Below are 19,954 nucleotides of genomic sequence, written 5' to 3'. Positions count from 1 at the left end.
AAAGAAATTGGTTCCAGCCAGGCGTGGTGGATCACATCTGTAATCCCAGCACTTTCGGAGGCTCAGGCAGGTGGTTCACCTGAGGTCAGGAGTTTGAGACCAGCCTGACCAACACGGTGAAACCCCATCTCTACTAAAAATACAAAATTGGCTGGGCATGGTGGCACGTGCCTGTAATCCCAGCTACTTGGGAGGCTGAGGCAGGAGAATCGCTTAAACCCCGGAGGTGGAAGTTGCAGTGAGCCAAGAGAGCACCATTACACTCCAGCCTGGGCAACAAGAGCAAGACTCTGTCTCAAGAAAGGAAAATAAAGAAATTGGTTCAATTACACAATTTATCTTTAGCCTTCTGAGATAAATCCCTAATTCTAAATATTTAGGAGTATCTCTTTCTATATGACTAATTTTAAAACATTATTGATACAGAACAGTACTTTGCCAGATGGTTTACGCTGACACTAATGTGAATTGTTATTAAATCTACTGAAATTGAAAATTTGCCTAGTTCATATGCAAAACTCGTAGTTAGTTAGTTCTAATAGTTAACTATCACAACATACAAATCCAAGTAAAAATAGAGAGCTTTCAATAGTTTATCACAATGAATTCCATAGAAAACAGGGCTATCAGCATACATACCTTAAAAAACCAGTAAAAGATTCTTTATTTTTTTTTTGAGACGGAGTCTCACTCTGTTGCCCAGGCTGGAGGGCCGTGGCGTGATTTCGGCTCACTGCAACCTCTGCCTCCTGGGTTCAAGTGATTCTCCTGTCTCAGCCTCCCAAGTAGCTGGGACTACAGGTGCCTGCCACCACGCCCAGCTAATTTTTGTATTTTTAGTATAGACGGGGTTTCACCACATTGGCCAGGCTGGTCTTGAACTCCTGACCTTGTGATCTGCCCACCTCAGCCTCCCAAAGTGCTGGGATTACAGGCGTGAGCCACCACACCCAGCAAAAAGATTCTTAAATGTTCATTCAAAGGATTGATCTGATTTGATTTATACCATAGGCTTTCATATTATGGCATTACAAGATAGTCTTTAAAATGAGTAAAAACAGCTAGGCGCAGTAGCTCATACTTGTAATCCCAGCCCTGTGGGAGGCCACTGCGGGAGGATCACTTGAGGCTAGGAGTTCAAGACCAGCCTGGGTATCATAGCAAGACCCTGGGTATCACAGCAAGACCCTGGCTCTACCAAAAAAAAAAAAATTAAAAACATTAGCCAGGTGGCTGGGCGCGGTGGCTCACACCTGTAATCCCAGCATTTTGGGAGGCCGAGGAGGGTGGATCACAAGGTCAGGAGATCGAGACCATCCTGGCTAACATGGTGAAACTCTGTCTCTACTAAAAATACAAAAAATTAGCTGGGTGGGTGTGGTAGCAGGCGCCTGTAGTCCCAGCTACTCGAGAGGCTGAGGCAGAATAGCTTGAACCCAGGAGGCAGAGTTTGCAGTGAGCCGAGATCGCGCCACTGCACTCCAGCCTGGGCAACAGAGCAAGACTCCATCTCAAAAAATAAAAATAAAAATAAGTAAAAACTAGGCCGAGCGCCGTGGCTCACGCCTGTAATCCCAGCACTTTGAAAGGCCAAAGTGGGTGGATCACGAGGTCAGGAGTTGAAGACCAGCCTGATCAACATGGTGAAACCCCGTCTCTACTAAAAATACAAAAATTAGCCGGACATGGTGGCACACACCTGTAATCCCAGCTACTCAGGAGGCTGAAACAGGAGAATCGCTTGAACCCAGGAAGTGGAGGTTGCAGTGAGCCAAGATCACGCCACTGCACTCCAGCCTGGGTGACAGAGCTAGATTCCATCTCAAAAAAAAAAACAAAAAAACCAACTAAAAAAACCCAAGTTAATCTTTCCTCAGTTTCCTTTGCCTTTTTCCTTTCTCCCACTGATTTTGACTGATTGTTTTTCCTATTTCAATATGGTTAAAAAAAAAGTTGCAGAGGAGAAAAGAACAGTTTCTTCAATAAGCTGCTGGGACAACTGGACCAACAGCAAAAGAGTAAAGTTGGACCCCCTACTTTACATCATATACAAAAATTAACTCAAAATGGATCAAAGTCCTAAATGTAAGAACTAAAACTATAAAACTTTTAGAGTAACACATAGGCAGGGCAAGGAAAAAATAAAAAATAAATAAAATTTAAAAATTAACACATAGGCATTAATCTCTGTGACCCTGTACAATAGTTTCTTAGATATGACACCAAAAGCACAACCAACCAAAGGAAAATAGATAAATTGGACTGTATCAAAATGAAATGTATTTGTGCTTCGAAGGATACCAAAAAGAAAGTAAAAAGACAAGCCACATAATGGGAGCATAAATTCACAAATCATTATCCAGTAAGGGTCTAATATGTAGAATGCATAAAGAACTCTTACAACCCAACAGTAAAAAGACAAACAGTCCAATTTAAAAATGGGCAAGGTATCTCGATGAATAGACATTTCCCCAAGAAGATATACAAATGTCCAATAAGCAAATGAAAAGATGCTCAATATCATTAGGCATTAGGGAAATGCAAATCCAAATCACGATGAGATACCATTTCATACCCACTAGAATGGCTATAATCAAAAAGACAGACAGTAACAAGTGCTGCAAGTTCAGCAAGCATGTAAAGAATGTACAGCACCTATACACTGTTGATAGGAATGTAAAATGGTGCAACCACTTTAGAAAATACTTCAGCAGTTCCTCAAAAAGTTAAACACAGAGTTACCATAAGACCAAGCAATTTCACTCCAAGAGAGGTAAAAACATACGTCCATGCAAAAATCTGTACAGATATTCACAGCTGCACTATTCATAACAGATGAAAAGTGGAAACAACCCAGAAATTCACCAACTGAGGACTGTATTAACAAAGTGAGGTCTACTCATACAATGGAATATTATTCAGCTATAAAAAGGAATGAAGTACTGATGTGTATGCTACAACATGGATGAACCTTAAAAACATGCTAAATGAAAAAAGACACAAAAGGCCACATATTGAATGATTGCATTTATATAAAATGTCCAGGATGGGATAAAGACAGAAAATAGATTAGTTGTTGCCAGGGAGCAGGAGAAATGACTGCTATTGGGTACATGGTTTCTTTTGGTGGTGATGAAAATGTTTGGGAATTAGATAGTACAGTTGCACAACTTTCGGAATATATTTCAAAACCACTGAACTGTACACTTTAAAAGGGTGAATTTTATGGTATAATTATAACTCACTTAAATAACAAAAGAATAACAGAGGCATAAAAAAGCACCACAACTAAGGAATGAAGCAGATGTTGCTTTTCTGACCCAACATTTCTGTACACTTACTATGTTTCAGACCTATGCTGGTTGATAGGAACTCAAAGATGAGTAAAACAAAGTTGCTGTATTTTCTTCATGGTCCTTCTCCTTAGCCTACAAGTATCTCATTTCTCAAGAGTGTGGCAGCTTTGAAAATGCAAAAACAGCAAGTATAAACCACAGACAACCCAAGAGAATGCAGATATTTACATTATAAACCCTCTCAATTACTCGGAAAAACCGTATTAGGTTTCACTAAATATGGGGGAGGGGACAGATATGTTTCTAGTATTAGATGTTAAATAACTCATTGTTCCCCAATGCTGACAATGTCATTTTCCAAGAATTATTATTTAAATAGCTTCATTTCACTTAACTGAAAATGTTTTTTATAAATGTTTTTGATAAATCTTTGTTGATTGTATCACTTTGAATGTATTGTTTTTCTCAGTGACTCCCCAAAATAAAATGTGTTCTAACACTCTATTACGATAGCTATATGAAAAAAACTTTTTTTTTTTTTCAGTAAGAACAAGTAACAGGGCAGTTCTCTAAACTAAGAAAGTGTTTGGGTTCTAATAAAATTTTCATACATCAGGGAAAATCTGATTTCCTGACAGCTGCACTTCTATAAAAGAATAGCTACCAAAAATCAGAGTAATGTTTAGACAGAAAATTAGGCTGAATAGTACTTTAAACATTGCAAGAAAAAAAGGCATGTTCTACTTAATCCAGGATATTAAATATTTTTGATTAATACATTATTTATACTAAATTCCCAAAAGGCAAAACTAAAATCTACATTATTATTACCTTATCTTTGGCCTCAGGCAGTGTGATTTCTCTAGGTTCTAAAAATGGTATTTCTCGAAAAGGTGGAACACATCTGACTATATCTGGTACATAATGTGTATGAAACAATGGCGGCATTGAGTATCTTCGTTCACCTGATAAAGGCACTATCTGGTTAACTACAGTTGGCTCTTGGTGGGGTGAATGGAAACGTTGCCGTTTACCGTCAAGAGGAAGGTTTTTTTCATCGCTTAATCTCCTGAAAACAAGCAATATACCTTAGTAATTAAAGATACAACTTTTTAATAACAAAAAGCAATTAAAAATATATAAATATCATAAGAGATAATGACAATATTAGGATTCTTTCAATAAGGTCACATTATTAGCTTTATATGGCTCTTAAAAATATTCACGTTCAGCACAAGAAATGCCTCTCAACACCTTAGAAAAAAATAGTAATAATGCAGACAGAAAAAACTACATGTATATACTGAAGTTAGTCTCCCATATTTGAACTACCCCAATGTTTCATCTCAGTAGTGAAAACTTTGTAGGAAAAGTTCTATTTATAGAATTACTAAGAAGAAAAGATCCAAACTATAACATATGGAAGATAAGATTGAGTTGAGTGCTAGTTATAAAAAAGGGCTCTTTGAATATACCTATGTTCTGACTCATCAGCAGGAAAGACCAAATTAAGAGACACTTTTCAATAAAGCTATAAAGACATTGGACAAATGAAGAAATTCGAAAATGAGCTGCAACTCAGATAATATTATTTTATTAATATTAAATTTCTTGGGAATAATCAAGGTATTTTGGTTACATAGAAGAAAAGCCTTGTTTTTCAGGAGGAATAAGTTGACATGTTTTAAGGTAAAATAAAATGGTGTCAACAACTTTCTTTTATATAGTTCAGGAAAAAAAGCAGGTGGGCAGAAAAAAAAGAGAAAGAAATCAAATGTTAAACTTTTAACTCATGAATCTAGGCAAAAGGCATACAGATATTCACTATGTTATTCTTTAAATTTTTCTGGAGGTTTAAATATTTGCAAAATAAAAAGGGAAAAATCATTAAAGAGTAAATATTTGTTGCAAAAAAAGACATTGACTTCATTGCTATATTAAGTTGTTCATGTAGGTAATACTTTATGACACAGAAAATGGTCCAATTCCTTTTAAGCCTGAAAATTCTATGGGTCACAGAAGGTTTTTTTCTTTTTTTTCTTTTTTTCTTTTTTTAGACGGAGTCTTCCTCTGTCACCAGGCTGGAGTGCAGTGGCACAATCTCGGCTCACTGCAACCTCTGCCTCCACGGTTCCAGCTATTCTCCTGCCTCAGCCTCCTGAGTAGCTGGGACTACAGGCGGCCGCCACCATGCCCAGCTAATTTTTGTGTTTTTTAGTGGAGATGGGGTTTCACCATGTTGGCCAGGCTGGTCTTGAAATCCTGACCTCAAATGATCCGCCCACCTCGGCCTCCCAAAGCACTGGGATTACAGGCATGAGCCATTGCACCCGGCCCACAGAAGATTTTTTAACACTCCTCTGGGATTATGTCAATTTCTCTCTCCTTGACAGATCTGCAAAATAAGTGGAACTCCTACTCACAGGTAAAGTATACAGTGCTAAATGCTAAAAGTTTATTTAATAATTTTAAACATAAAGTATCTTAGAGCTGTATATGCTGAATATCTTCTAATGAGAATGTCAATTTTAATTTTAAAAATATGTTTAACTACAAATTAATTGGAGATTTTTGTTGTTGCTGTTGTTGTTTGAGACAGAGTCTCACTCTGTCGCCCAGGCTGGAGTGCAGTGGCGCGATCTCGGCTCACCGCAAGCTCCACCTCCCGGGTTCATGCCATTCTCCTGCCTCAGTTTCCTGAGTAGCTGGGATTACAGGCACGTGCCACCACACCTGGCTACTTTTTTGTATTTTTAGTAGAGACGGGGTTTCACCGTGTTAGCCAGGACGGTCTCAATCTCCTGACCTCGTGATCCGCCTGCCTTGGCCTCCCAAAGTGCTGGGATTACAGGCGTGAGCCACTGCACCCAGTCTAATGGAGTTTATTTTCATTCTTAATTCACAAATTGGCTCTGAAGGCAATTTCTAAAAAACAAAATCTGAATAAAGTCAATACTATAATTATAGTCAATCTATAGTAACGAATTATAGTCAATATATAATAGTGAATTATTATAAAACTTTTCTCAATGACAATTTTGAAGAACAAACTGTAGTGCTTATAAGCATATGACTCAGAGACATACAACATTTCAAATCCCAGCTATGTCACTTCTGAGTAACTAGTTACTTAACCTTTGTGTGAGTCAGCTTTCTCCTCAACAGGCAAGGGGTAATAGTACCTACCTCAGTGTTATGTGATTTAATCAAACCATTAATTGTAAAGGCTTAGAATAATGATTACTACATAATGAGCAATTAATAATTCCTAGTGTTATCATTTTTTTTTACAGCACCTTGTTCACCGATAGTGTTATTTTTTTATGAGACGTAAAGGTTATAGAATGTTTATATAGGTTTTTAAGTAACAGTGGTATCTTTCAAATATTGCTGAATGTTATTTTAACAATCACCTCTCAAGTTCTATTTTGTAATAAATGAATTTCTTTTAATCAAATAGATTAAAATTAATTGACTCCTGACTTTATAGGAAGTTTTATGTTACACAGAAATTTTCACTACAATGTTTGTTATCATGGAACCTTACCTGTGTAGGATGCAGATAAATCAAAACATAAAGTTTACTAGAAAGAAAATGTTATAATTGTGTCCCCCTAGAAATTCAAAAGCTGAAGTCCTAAGCCCCAGGAGCTCAGAATGTGACTGTATTTGGAGAGAGGACCTCTTAAAAGTTACCTAAGTTAAAGTGGGGCCTTTAAGATGAATCTTAATCCAATATGACTGGTGTCCTTAGAAGAGATGAGGACACAGAAAACACAGGGAAACAACCATATTAAGACCCAGTGACAATGCAGTCTTCTACAAGGCAAGAAAAGAAGCCTCAGAAGAAAACAATCCTGCCAACACCTTGATCTAGCCTCCAGAATTGTAAGAAAATACATTTCTGTTGTGTAAGCCACCCAATGTGTGGTACATTGTTACAGCAACCCTACCCTAGCAAATGAATACAGAAGGCCATCTCATTTAGTTAAAAAATCTCAATTAAAAAGTGGTTTTCTGAGGAAACTTAGCTTTATTCTAGAAAAAGAAAACCTGGAATATAGAAAAGGGAAGATCTCATATAGGGCAGAAACAAACATACAATAAAGCAGAAACAAATCAACAAAAGAACCCCTAAAATTTTTAAATGCAAAAAATGTTAAAATTCCATGACTGATCTGATCGTACAGGTCCCGGAAAACAAAACACAGGGCATAGGGTCCATACAACATTAATTCAAGATACACTGTTACAGAGTTCTCAGAAACGCAAAAATATTCTTTTAAAATAATTAAGAAGTACTTACTTCCTTCCTCGAAATAATGGGGAAGCTGAGGTCTGTATTGGACTGACATTTCCATATGTCAGCTGCTGTAATGACACAGCTCTAGACAAGCTATCAAAATCAAAGAAAAGAACAGTAATAATATACACATTTTTTCTTTAAAAACAAAACCAATCTCTTTAAAAAAATTAAATACTTCCCTATCAAAAAAAAACATGTGACAACATATTCTCCGCGTTTGAAAGTTTCATACAAAAAGGGCTTATGTCAAATAGAAAATGAAATTTACCAACAACATGGGCCAAAATATCACCATACTTACTCCGCATTCTGAAAGTTGAATTGTGCATCTATAAGCTGCTGGTGTGAATAAACAGTAGGTGACAGGGTAAAGAAGTTATTATGTTGTTGATGATTTGGAGTGAAGGGTGGGCGACCCAAAATTGAGTTTGGGAACATGCTCTTGTTCACTGGAAGTGAACATGTATTCTTCTACCTAGGATAATTTAAAAAGACAATATTAAATTATTATAGTTTAAAGATACTAAACACTTCTATTATCCAGTAACTTAAAACAATTAGTTATCAAGTTACAAATTTTATTTGCAAAGTTAAATAGGTCTCCTAAGTGCCACTGTAGGTAACAAAAGGAAACTAACAATAAATTCTAAATCTAAGATTAGCATTATTCAGATGCAAGATACATGCACATTTCTAATTTTCTGATGAATTTACCCTACTACATTTACCCTCATATCAAAAAATCTTTTAGAAAATCAAGTTATCACCTGACATTAATAAAATCCCACAGATTCTTACATTTATTCTCAATCTAATTTATACAAAGGTATAAACCATCACATGACATCCTGATTCCTAGAATTTGGTTCTTACAGGTCCGATCAAATAAGGAATGGATTTTATATTATCTTAACAATTTATAAAATTCTGAGATTCCCCTCAAAGTCTACATAATTTATATAAAAGATTTCCATTAAAAGAGGGCTCTGTTCCATAGGAATAGGGAAAAACTATACAAAGAAATCAGAATCCTTCACTGATCCAGGGAGGAAAGTAGATAGTTATTCTTTGCAATGACTCATACACCAAGGTTGTAGTCTTACAAAGGATTGGATAAGGTAATAAACTGAAAACGAGTATCAGGTAAAGTCTACAAAGAAAAATAGGACCCCTCAACCCACTTTCTCAAAGCAAGCAATTAGAAAACTCTTTTATGAAAAAACAAAATGACAGAGAAACTATGTAACATAGTAACAAGAGAACCTGTAACATAATAATACTTGGGAATGCATCAAGAAAATGTCAAGCTAGCTAACTAATCAACTTAACATGAAGCCTACTAGTTGACAGGCCCTACCCACACATTTTTAGAGTTTCTAATTAGACTCCTGATATTTTCACTTAAAATAGGCATCCATGGATCACCAGAAGAAAAATAAAACCTGGGAATAAACAGAAACAATGTCAGGAACAAATGAACACTAAAACAAAAAAAAATCTCAGATTAATGAAAAGACATTGTATATATAAAACAAGAATATGCTACTTAAAAAGAAAGGGGCCAGGTGCGGTGGCTCACACCTACAATCCCAACACTCTGGGAGGCAGAGGTGGGAGGATTACTTGAGCTCAGGAATTCAAGATTAGCCTGGGCAACAAAGTAAGACCCTGTCTCTATAAAAAATCAAAGAAAGTAGCCAGGCACAGTAGTGTGTGCCTATGGTCCCAGTTACACAGGAGGCTGAGGTGGGAGGACTGCTTGAGTCCAGGAGGTCAAGGCTGTAGTGAACCATGTTCATGCCACTGCATTCCAGCCTGGGTGACAGGGCAAGACCCTATCTCAAAAAAATAAAATAAAAAGGCTGTGGGAAATTATAAAATTGAAAGCAGAACTATCCAGAAAAATGTTAAAAGGTAACTTTGAGGAAATGTATTAGAAAGAACAAAAAGGAAAAGTTGGTAGGGGCAGGAAGGAGGCAAGACAATAGAAGAGAAAACAGAAGACTATTAAACTATGTAATCTAACATAACAGAAGGTCCAGGAAGAACAGAAAAAAACACAGGACATCACCTAACAAATAAAACAAAAAAATGCCAAAGACTGAAAGACACCAATCCTCAGATTGAAAGGACCTAAAGAGTACAAAGCACAGTAAAAAAGTTACATGTCAAGGTATATTATACTGAAGTTTCCGAATATTACACAAAAAAAAGCAGTTTATAAAATATTCCAGAAGGAGAAAATGGTATAAACAAAGGGCAAGCAATCAAAATGGCTTTGGACTTCTCAATAGCACAGGACATGGACTCATGACTTCAAATCTCTGATGGAAATGCTCTCAGGCTGAACTTCTATACCTAGCTGTACTATCAAATGCAAGGGCAACTAGAAACATTCTTAGACAGGTAAGTTATCAAAAAAGAAAACGAAAACCTGGAATCCAGAAAAAGGGAGATCTGATGTAGGGCAGAAACAAAGTAAATTCCCCAAGATGACAGTGTTGGGAAACTAACAGTTCAAATTAGAATAGCAGGATGCAGGGCTTCAAGAAGATATCTAAGTTAATAAAAAAAAAAAAAAAATCAACTGGTAGATTACCTGATGTATTTGACCATAGAGAAAAGTTCTGTTAACAGAGTAGAAATAATTTTAGAAATACAGAAAAGTAGCTAGTTAAAAATAAATTACCAAAGAAAAAAACACTCAATAGGTAATATAAAAAAGGCAATATAATCATAGTTACCTACCTGATTCTTACAATAAGACTGAAATACTGATTTTTTTAAACTGAGCTACCATATAAAATTTATTATATATTTATTTATATATGACATTATATTATACATTTGTGTTTATATATCACAAGTTTTATATGGAGGATGACAGAGGGTACAAAAAGTGCTAAATCCTCATTTGCAGTAAATATAAATCAAAAGAATGAAGTATAGAAGCTTTACTTTACTTTTCTTTTTTTTTTTTAAACAACAGAGAAAAATAAAACTAGGTAGCCAGAAGAATCGAAATAGTCGCCTCTGGGGATTGTGACTAGGAGGGCTGGAAAAAACTATAAGAGACAACAGGGAAGAGAAAGAAAGATCTGGGAAGAAATAAATAAATCCCTCACAAACATTGTTCCTTGTTTTTTCAATTCCGTAAGATTAAAATTCCCTAGGTTGGCCACAGATAACAAGGCTCACCAGTCCAGGGTTCATAACAGATTGTGGACAAAATTCTATGAACCACCATCAGACCTCATCCCAAATGCCTGACTCTAATTTGGACCAGAGACAAGGTTAACCTCCCGAAAACAAGTCTGTCAACTTTTTTAGCAGACCCTTATGTCTTTTTATAAGAGATTTTTAAAAAAGAAAATAATCCTATCATATTTCCTCACCTGTACACCCTAGCTTCTTCAGAGGAAATGGACAAGTATCTCGAACTAAGCAGCATTCCAGGGAATCCCCTAGTAAAAATACATACAATAATCCTGGGCTGGGCAGTCGCTCACCCCTATAATCCCAGAACTTTGGGAGGCTGAGGGAGGCAGATTGTTTGAGCCCAGGAGTTAGAGACCAGCCTGGGCAACAAGATAAAATCTCATCTCTACAACAAATACAAAAATTAGGCCGCACGCAGTGGCACACACCTATAATCCCAGCATTTTGGGAGGCCGAAGCAGATGGATTACCTAAGATCAGAAGTTCACGACCAGCCTGACTAACATGGTGAAATCCCTACTAAATACAAAAAAAATCAGCCAGGCGTGGTGGCACATGCCTGTAATCCCAGCTACTTGGGAGGTTGAGACAGGAGAATCGCTTGTACCTGGGAGGCGGAGGTTGCAGCCAACCAAGATCGCACAATTGCCCTCCAGCCTGGGCAACAAGAGCAAAACTCCGTCTCAAAAAAAAAAAAAAAAATTAGGCCAGGTGCAGCGGCTCATGCCTATAATTCCAACACTTTGGGAGGACAAGGTGGGCAGATCACCTGAGGTCAGGAGTTCGAGAACAGCCTGGGCAACATGGCAAAACCCGTCTCTACTAAAAATACAAAATTAGCTAGCATGGTGGCAGGCACCTGTAATCCCAGGTACTTGGGAGGCTGAGGCAGGGGAATCGCTTAAACCCGGCAGGAAGAGGTCACAGTGAGCGGAGATCACACCACTGCACTCCAACCAGGGTGAAAGAATGAGACTTCGTCTCAAAAAAAAAAAAAAAAAACAAGACACAACAAAAATTAGCCAGGTGTGGTAGTGTGCATCTGAAGTCCCAGCTATTCCGGAGGCTGGGGTGTGAGGATCACTTAAGCCAGGGAGACGCAGGTTGGAGTGAGCCAAGGAGACTGTGCCACTGCACTCCAGCCTGGTCAACGGCTGGAGTTTTGAAACCCTGTCTCAAAAACAAAAAAAAAAGAAAAAGGAAAAATATTGGCTTGCCAGATTCAAGGTGGGCAACGAACACTTTTCATCCTTTGCTCAGGCTCACACTCTTTCTTGGCCTTTTTTAACCCTGGTTCCCTAACCTAATTTCCCATAAAACATAGGATCCTACTTCATAGGATTTATGAGAAAATGCTATTAAACACAATTCACTGTAACACATTTTGCTTTATAGACACCTGTTTATACCTATAAAAACATGCTGTTTTTCCTCTATAACTAAATAAGGTCCATGTATATTAAGATTTGAAGATCCAAAATGACATTAAGAGCCCAGACCGCACCTTGTTTCCATCCTATACACAGCCAAAACCAAACTAAGAATAAATCTAAAGATGTCTTGTGGCCCAGAACTACTCTACAAAGTTAATGATCAAATTATCCCCAGCTTAAAAACTTAGTAGTCCACAGCCAGATGTTTACTCTGGGGCAGAAATCTAGTTCAGCCTATCCCAAATTCCCAGAAATATATCAAGCTCTGGAGCCCCTGCAAAACAAAGGATCTGTCAGCCTCTCCTCAGGATGAATTTTGGCCCTCAAGTCAGGCTCTTAACGAAGGTAGACTTCAAGTCGGGGAAAATCATTCTGAGGCACTCATTCTATGTTCACCAATATAGGTATTCTGAAAGACATCTAGAGTTAAAGCAGCAAATGAAACGCCCATGAATTTCTATTCCTTTTTTCTAATATATTTCACATTGATTTTGATGAAAATAAAAATGACATCAAAACAATTATCTATCATAAACAACATAATCATTTTTTAAACAGAATATAGTTTCACAAAATAAAATACAGTAAAACTATTACTATAACAGAAATAAGGGGACCTCCACAAAATTTTAAATCTTCATTTTCTTCATACTCTGAATGAAAGGTTTCCTCAGTAAGTAGGGATTCGTTATATAAAACATTACTCCACATTAACTGTGGTCTTCTACCATCTTCCATGTGACAAATTTTATGAGAGATACATAAAATCCAGATATTGGCAATATCCAATTTTCCTTACCTTAAAAGTTATCAGTTCCACAGTCTGTACTTGACCATAAAATAGTATACTGTATTTGCCTTATGGAGAAAACCTTAAAGACTGTTTCCTAAGGTGGACCCAATGGGAGATTACACAGGTTTACGTGAAACAAGGCAGTAAAAGAGTAGATTAATTCCGCCGGGCACCGTGGCTCACGCCTGTAATCCCAGCATTTGGGGAGGTCGAGGCGGATGGATCAACCTGAGGTCAGGTGTTTGAGACCAGCCTGGCCAACATGGTGAAACCCCGTCTCTACTACAAAATACAAAAATCAGCTGGGCATGGTGGTGGGCACCTATAATCCCAGCTACTCGGCAGGCTGAGGCAGGAAAATCACTTGAACCCAGGAGGCGGAGGCTGCAGTGAGCCGAGATCGTGCCACTGCACTCCAGCCTGGGTGACAAGATCAAGACTCCGTCTTAAAAAAAAAAAAAAAAAAAGTGGATTAATTCCTAGTAATTTCTAGTGATAAAGTATTTGGTCCTGTAATTTGCAACCTGGAATTTCTGTCCTCAACTTGACCTCTCCTCCAACAAATTAGAGAACACTCGAGGTTATATATAATTCCTTCATCAGATTCTTTGAAAAGCAGAATATACCTAGTATAAAAACCAAAACTGTACTGGCTAAACCAAGATACTGTCCATTTTGTACAAATATCTTTGATCCCTCAAACCCACTTCTTTTCTCCACAATACGAAAAATCCAATTCCTAAATCCTACCAACCCACTGTGAAAACCACTTCCAGGTTTTGAACAGGATATTCCCTTTGGCTAAGAATTGAATTACACCCAAGTCTTCAAAAAATAATCTAGTCACATGGCTCCAAACGGGTATTTCTTAAACAACTCATAAATGGCCTGTTTCACATGGAGTTTGTTACAAGACATTTTCAGGCATAATTAACAGGCATAATTAGGGCTATTCACACCAACAAAGTAACATCACTATTACTGGCTGTTAATCAGTATAAATTAATAGCCTTATGGCTGTTAATCAGTACGTGTTGGAAGCCTTGTGGTACTGAACCATACAATATGAAGATATTTACAAAAGTTAAGTATGTTACCTGTAATATAAAAACACAGATTTAGTGATCAGTTACAATCTCTCTCCTCACAAAATCATACACTGCACATGTTATTAAGATTGTGTTTTACAGTTTCCCTTTGTTTCTTCTCTGTTCACCCTAATGAAAAACATCTGCTTTCTTAAACAAAGAGTTGAAAGAGATAAGACAAGTAATTTAGAGAATCCATAAGTTGTGAGACACATAAGCCTTTCGTGTTCTCACCTTGAGACACGAAAAGCCTTTCTACAAAGGCTGAACAAGAAAAGAAACGTACACAACAGTCTTAACCTGTGCATTTTCCTATAAGTGAAAAGCTGAGGCAATTTCATGCCATTTAATTAAGCCTTAAAAGATAAATGCCTTTTAAATTTTTTAATTAATCCAGCTATTTACCTTAGTTCTTTACCACCCTTTGAAACACCATGCAGGGGTCCCAAGACTATCTTCCTCTTTTGGTCCTGGAGTGGTGGACGAGGGAGTACGCGAGAACGAGAAAAACGAGTAAGCAAAGTAAGCGGTCCTAAGATTCTTCAAAATGTACAAGCAGCCCAGAGGCCGCCCATAAACTTGGAATAACCAAGAGATACTGCCGGAACCTCCCACGCGAAACAAAACGCTACCGTTTCGGAAAAAGTTTCCCGCGCCCCGCCCCCGACCTGGGCCTACACCGCTGCGTTCCTCTCCGAAACCCCCTAAACTCACAGGTGTCCTCCGGGAAGGACTAAGCAGGGCCTACCCGCACTGCCCGCTCAGAAGTTCCAAGGCCCGAGCTGGGACGGCTGGGCGTACTCGGTCGTAGTTTTCTCTCGAACCAAAGGAGGTAGTGGTGGCCCGTGGGGCAGCTAGGCCCAGCTCCGACCCTGCCTGCGATCTAACCCCCGGCACGGCTGCCAGGGGAGGAGTAACACAATAAAAGATAGGGGCCGCAAGGATTTAGAAGGTTGGGGGCGGTGGCAAAAAGCGGAAGACCAAAAAGTCGCAGAAAAAGCGGCGTAGAGAACCCTATCAAAGACACCCGGAAGATCGACGTGACCCCGGATGAGAATAGGCTGCGGGGAGCGAGAGGTCACACTTCCGGTACCGCCTTCTATGAGCGCTTTGCTTGAATGCGCAGGCGCAAGACCGCTGGATTTGGAAGGAGGTGGTTTCTTAACTGCTGCCAGCACCAGTTGGGAAAGGGTTAGGACTGTACTACGAGGACAGGGGAGCAGGCAGTCGCCGGAGGGCCACTTCTGGGCCCCTTGTGTGAATTCACGTGCAGCTGTTCTAACTCTAACGTTTTCCATGGGTCCTTCATGTGTTGGCGGAGTGACTTGTCCCCAAAGAAGCCTTTCTTTAAGCAATGCTCCTCTACTCTTCTGCCCCGGAGCAACATTAAGCTTTATCTGGTTTTTTGCCCCTGCAGTAACCTGAGAGCTTCTTTGGAAGGAAAATGCTTCCTTTGGCCCAACGCGGTGGCCCACGCCTGTATTCCTAGCACTTTGACCGGCCGAGGCGGGCGGATCACCAGGTCAGGAGTTCGAGACCAGCCTGGCCAACATGGTGAAACCCCATCTTTACTAAAAGTACAAAAATTAGCTGGCATGGTGGCGCGCGCCTGTAATCCCAGCTACTCAGGAGGCCAAGGCTGGAGAGTCGCTTGAACCCGGGAGGCGGAGGTTGCAGTGAGCCGAGATCGAGCCACTGCACTCCATCCTGGGCGACAGAGCGAGACTGGGTCTCCAAAAAAAAAATGCTTTCGTTTCTCTCTAAAGCCCTGCCCATAGTAATAGCTGGCATTCACTAATTCAACCAATATTTATTGATACCGCCTCTTGAGTGAGCTTTAATAGTTTGTAGAAATGTCTAAATTGTTTAATAATGCAACTCTATTAGCTGTATTCCTTTATTGTCCACTTAATGTCTATAAAATCTGACTCCTCCAGTTCTGAAATTGGTAATTTGTGTGTCATCTTTTTTTCTGATCGACATGGCGAGGGGTTTCTCGATTTTACAGATCTCAAATCTCAAAGCCCGTTTTTGCTTTCTTGGATTTTCTCTACTGGTTTTCTGTTTTCTATTTTATTGATTTCTGCTCTTATGTTTATTGTTTCCTTTATTCTGCTATTTTTTAATTTTTTAATTTATTGTTTTGTTTCTCTAGTTTCTTAACTCAGAAACTGATGACCACTAATTTTAGCTGTCTCTTGTTTCTACAGGCATTTGGTGTGATAAGTGTCCCTCTATACTGTTTTAGCTACATCCCACATATTTTGATATATTGTATTTTCATTTTCCTTCATTTCAAAATACTTTGTAATTTCCCTATTGCTTTCTTTTTTTGACCATGGGTTTCTCGTGTTTTTCGTAAGTGGAGGAGTTTTCCAGATAGTTTTCCAGATACCTGTTACTGATTTCTGATTTAATCCCATTGTGATCAGAGAAGATGCTTCGTACAATATTAATGATTTTAAACTTATTGACACTTGTTCTGTGGCCCAGAGTATAGTCTGTCTTGCATTTGAAATGAATGTGTTTTTTGCACATGGATGGAGTGTTCTATAAATGTCAGTCATGTCAAGTTGGTTGATATTAGTGTTCAGATCTATATCCTTTCTGATTTACTGTCTACTTACTCTACTAATTATTGAGAGTATTAAAATTTCTGACTGTTACTGGTGTTTTTCAATTGTAATTCTATCAATTTCTGCTTCATGTACTTTGAAACTCTGCTATTAGTTGCATAAACGTAGTTACTCTCTTATTTGTATGAATTTATCCTTTACGAAAGTTTCATCATTATGAAATTATCCACTTTACAAATGACCCTCCTCTTTCCTGACAATGTTCTTTGCTCTGAAGTATATTTTGTCTGATAGTATTACAGCCACTTAGGCTTTCTTTTGTATGATTTTAACACGGTATATATAAGAAAAACATAATTCCAATTCTAGATAAAGTCCTCCAGAAAATCGAAGAGGAGGGAATACTTCCCAGCTTATTCTATGGGGCCAGCATTAAACTAATACCCAAACTCTAGATATTAAACAAGTATACTGTGGACCAGTATCTCTCATAAGCATAATATGCACAATTCTAGTCACTTTTATTTCACAGTATATAAAAAAAGAATACATTATAGCCAAACAGAGGTTTATCCTAGGAATGCGAGGTTGAATTAACATTGTATTGACCATAAAAGAGTATACTGGTACTTGTCTTATGGAGAAAACCTTAAAGACTGTTTCCTAAGGTGGACCCAATGGGAAATTACACAAGTTTACATGAGACGAGGCAGTAAAAGAGTAGATTATATTAGAAAAAAAGATATATAAATATGTAAAAAATATATTTAAAAAGATAATACATTATAGGCCCAAACAGGGGCTTATCCTAGGAATGCAAGGTTGAATTAGCATTGGTAAATCAAGCAATATTTACAGACTGAAAAAGAAAAACCATTTGATAATCTCAATACATGCAGCACATGCATTGGACAAAATCCAATATACATTCCTAAGATTACAAGGAAACTTCCTCAACTTAATAGAGAGTGTCTATAAAAAGCATCACACTTAATGGTGAAGAACAACGCTTTCACCTTAAGATCAGGAACAAGGCAAGGATTTCTGCTCTGACAACTTTTGTTCAATATTGTACTGGGGATTCTAGCCTGTGCAATAAGGCAAGGGAAAAAAAAGGCATTCAAATTAGAAAAGAAGAAGTAAAACTGGTTTTATTTGTAGGTGACATGTTGAAAACTCTGGCACAAGATCTACAAAAAACTATCAGATCAAATAAATGACCAAAACTACAGGTCATAAAATCAATACGCAAATGTCAATTGCATTTGTAGTACACTAGCAATGAACAATCTGAAATTAAAATTTAAAATACCATTTACAACAGCATCAGAAATACTTGAGGCAGGCATGGTGGCATGCACCTGTAGTCCCAGCTACTCGAGAGGCTGAGGCAGAGGATCACTTGAGCCCAGGAGTATGATGGCATCATCATAGCACACTACAGCCCCAGAAAGAGAATGGAAAGACAAGCCAAAAACTGAAGCAGCTATTTGCAAATCATGTATCTGATAAGAATGTGTCTGTATGTGGTTTTGTTTTGTTTTGTTTTTGAGACAGGGCCTCCCTGTGTCTCAATAGAGCTGGAGTATAGTGGCATGCTCATGACTCACTGCTACCTCAACCTCCCAGGCTCAAGTGATCCTCCCACCTCAGCTTCCTTAGTAGCTGGGACTACAGGTGTGCAGCACCATGCCTGATTAATTATTGTATTTGTTACAGAGAATGGCGTTTCCCCATGTTGCACAGGCTGGTCTCGAATTCCTTGGCTCAAGCAATCCACCTGCCTCAGCCTTTCTAAATGCTGGGATTACAGGTGTGAGCCACCATTCCGGACACTGGTAAAGAATTTGTATCCAGGCCGGGCGAGGTGGCTTACGCCTGTAATCCCAGCACTTTGGGAGGCCGAGGCGGGTGGATCACAAGGTCAGGAGTTCGAGACCAGCCTCACCAATATGGTGAAACCCCGTCTCTACTAAAAGTACAAAAATTAGCCTGGCATGGTGGCAGGCGCCTGTAGTCCCAGCTACTCAGGAGGCTGAAGCAGGAGAATCACTTGAACCCGGGAGGCAGAGGTTGCAGTGAGCCAAGATCACACCATTGCACTCCAGCCTGGGTGACAGGGCAAGACTCCATCTCAAAAAAAAAAAAAAAAAAAAAGAATTTATATCCAGAGTGTCTACTTTCTGAACTCTCATACCTCAATAATAACTCAAAAAACAAATGGGCAAAAGGTTTGAAGAGACACTTCATCAAAGAAGCCATATATGGATGACAATAAAGGCATGAAAAGATATGCAGCATCATTAGTCATTAGAGAAATACAGATTAAGAGAAAAATACAAATTAAGACCTCAACAACATACCCTACCTATTTAATGGTAAATTCCAAAAGACTAGTCATACCAAGAATTTGTCAGAACATAGAGCAACTGAAATTCATACACTACTATTGGGAATGTGAAATGGTACAACCACTTTGGAAAAAACTTAGGAAGTTTCTTAAAAGGGTAAGCATATGTTTGTTTGCATGTGATTCAGCCATTCCATCCCTAGGTATTTACTCAAAAGAAATGAAAGCACATGTCCACAGAAGGACTTGCACACAAATGTTCATAGCAACTGTATTTGTAATTGCCTGTAATCCCAACCCTTTGGGAGACCAAGGCAGGAGGACTGCTTGACGCCAGGAGTTGGAGACCAGCCTGAGCAACATGGTGAAACCCTGTTTCTACTAAAAATAAATAGCAATCTCAGCTACTAGGGAGGTGGAAGAAGGACAATCGTGTGAGCTTGGGAGGTGGAGGCTGCAGTCAGCTATGATCACACCACTGCACTCCAACCTGGATGACACAACAAGACCCTGTCTCAAAAAAAAAAAAATCCAACAATTTGGAACACAAATACCCATTAACAGGCAAATGGACTGAGAGTGGTCACACCTGTAACCTGAGCACATTGAGAAGCCAAGGTGGGAGGATTGCTTGAGGCCAGGAGTTGGAGACCGGCCTGGCAACATAGTAAGACCCCCATCTCTACAAAAAAATTAAAAATTTTGCCAGGCATGGTGGTATGTGCCTATACCAGGAGTATCCAATCTTTTGGCTTCCGTAGGTCACACTGGAAGAATTGTCTTGGGCTACACATAAAATACAATAGCTGATGAGCTCAAAAAAACAAAATTGGAAAGAAAATATCATAATGTTTTAAGAAAGTTTACAAATTTGTGTTGGGCTGCATTCAAAG

General features: G+C 38.6%; 1 protein-coding gene across 6 annotated transcripts in view; it reads right to left on the bottom strand.

Moving 5' to 3' along the window:
• Positions 1 to 15,207, bottom strand: part of TENT2 (terminal nucleotidyltransferase 2) — a 73,783-nt gene extending 58,576 nt beyond the window's left edge. Inside the window, exons 1-5 of one of the 6 annotated variants that reach the window (XM_021939499.2) lie at positions 14,850 to 15,207; positions 14,541 to 14,605; positions 7,904 to 8,077; positions 7,603 to 7,692; positions 4,128 to 4,365 (exon numbers count right to left, since the gene is read on the bottom strand). In XM_021939499.2, coding sequence (XP_021795191.1) covers positions 4,128 to 4,365; positions 7,603 to 7,692; positions 7,904 to 8,040 — 465 coding nt within the window. In that variant the 5' untranslated portion in view covers positions 8,041 to 8,077; positions 14,541 to 14,605; positions 14,850 to 15,207. Of the gene's footprint in view, positions 1 to 4,127; positions 4,366 to 7,602; positions 7,693 to 7,903; positions 8,078 to 14,540 lie in introns of all 6 variants that reach the window. The other 5 variants (XM_003899863.5, XM_003899864.5, XM_009208679.4 and 2 more) reach the window with 5 other exon arrangements.
• Between the last annotated feature and the right edge of the window lie 4,747 nt (positions 15,208 to 19,954).

This window comes from Papio anubis, chromosome 5 (assembly GCF_008728515.1).
Source record: "Papio anubis isolate 15944 chromosome 5, Panubis1.0, whole genome shotgun sequence".
Taxonomy (NCBI): Eukaryota; Metazoa; Chordata; class Mammalia; order Primates; family Cercopithecidae; genus Papio; species Papio anubis.
The sequence above is the reverse complement of the archived record's forward strand: the minus strand, read 5'-3'. Positions and strand labels throughout refer to the sequence as shown.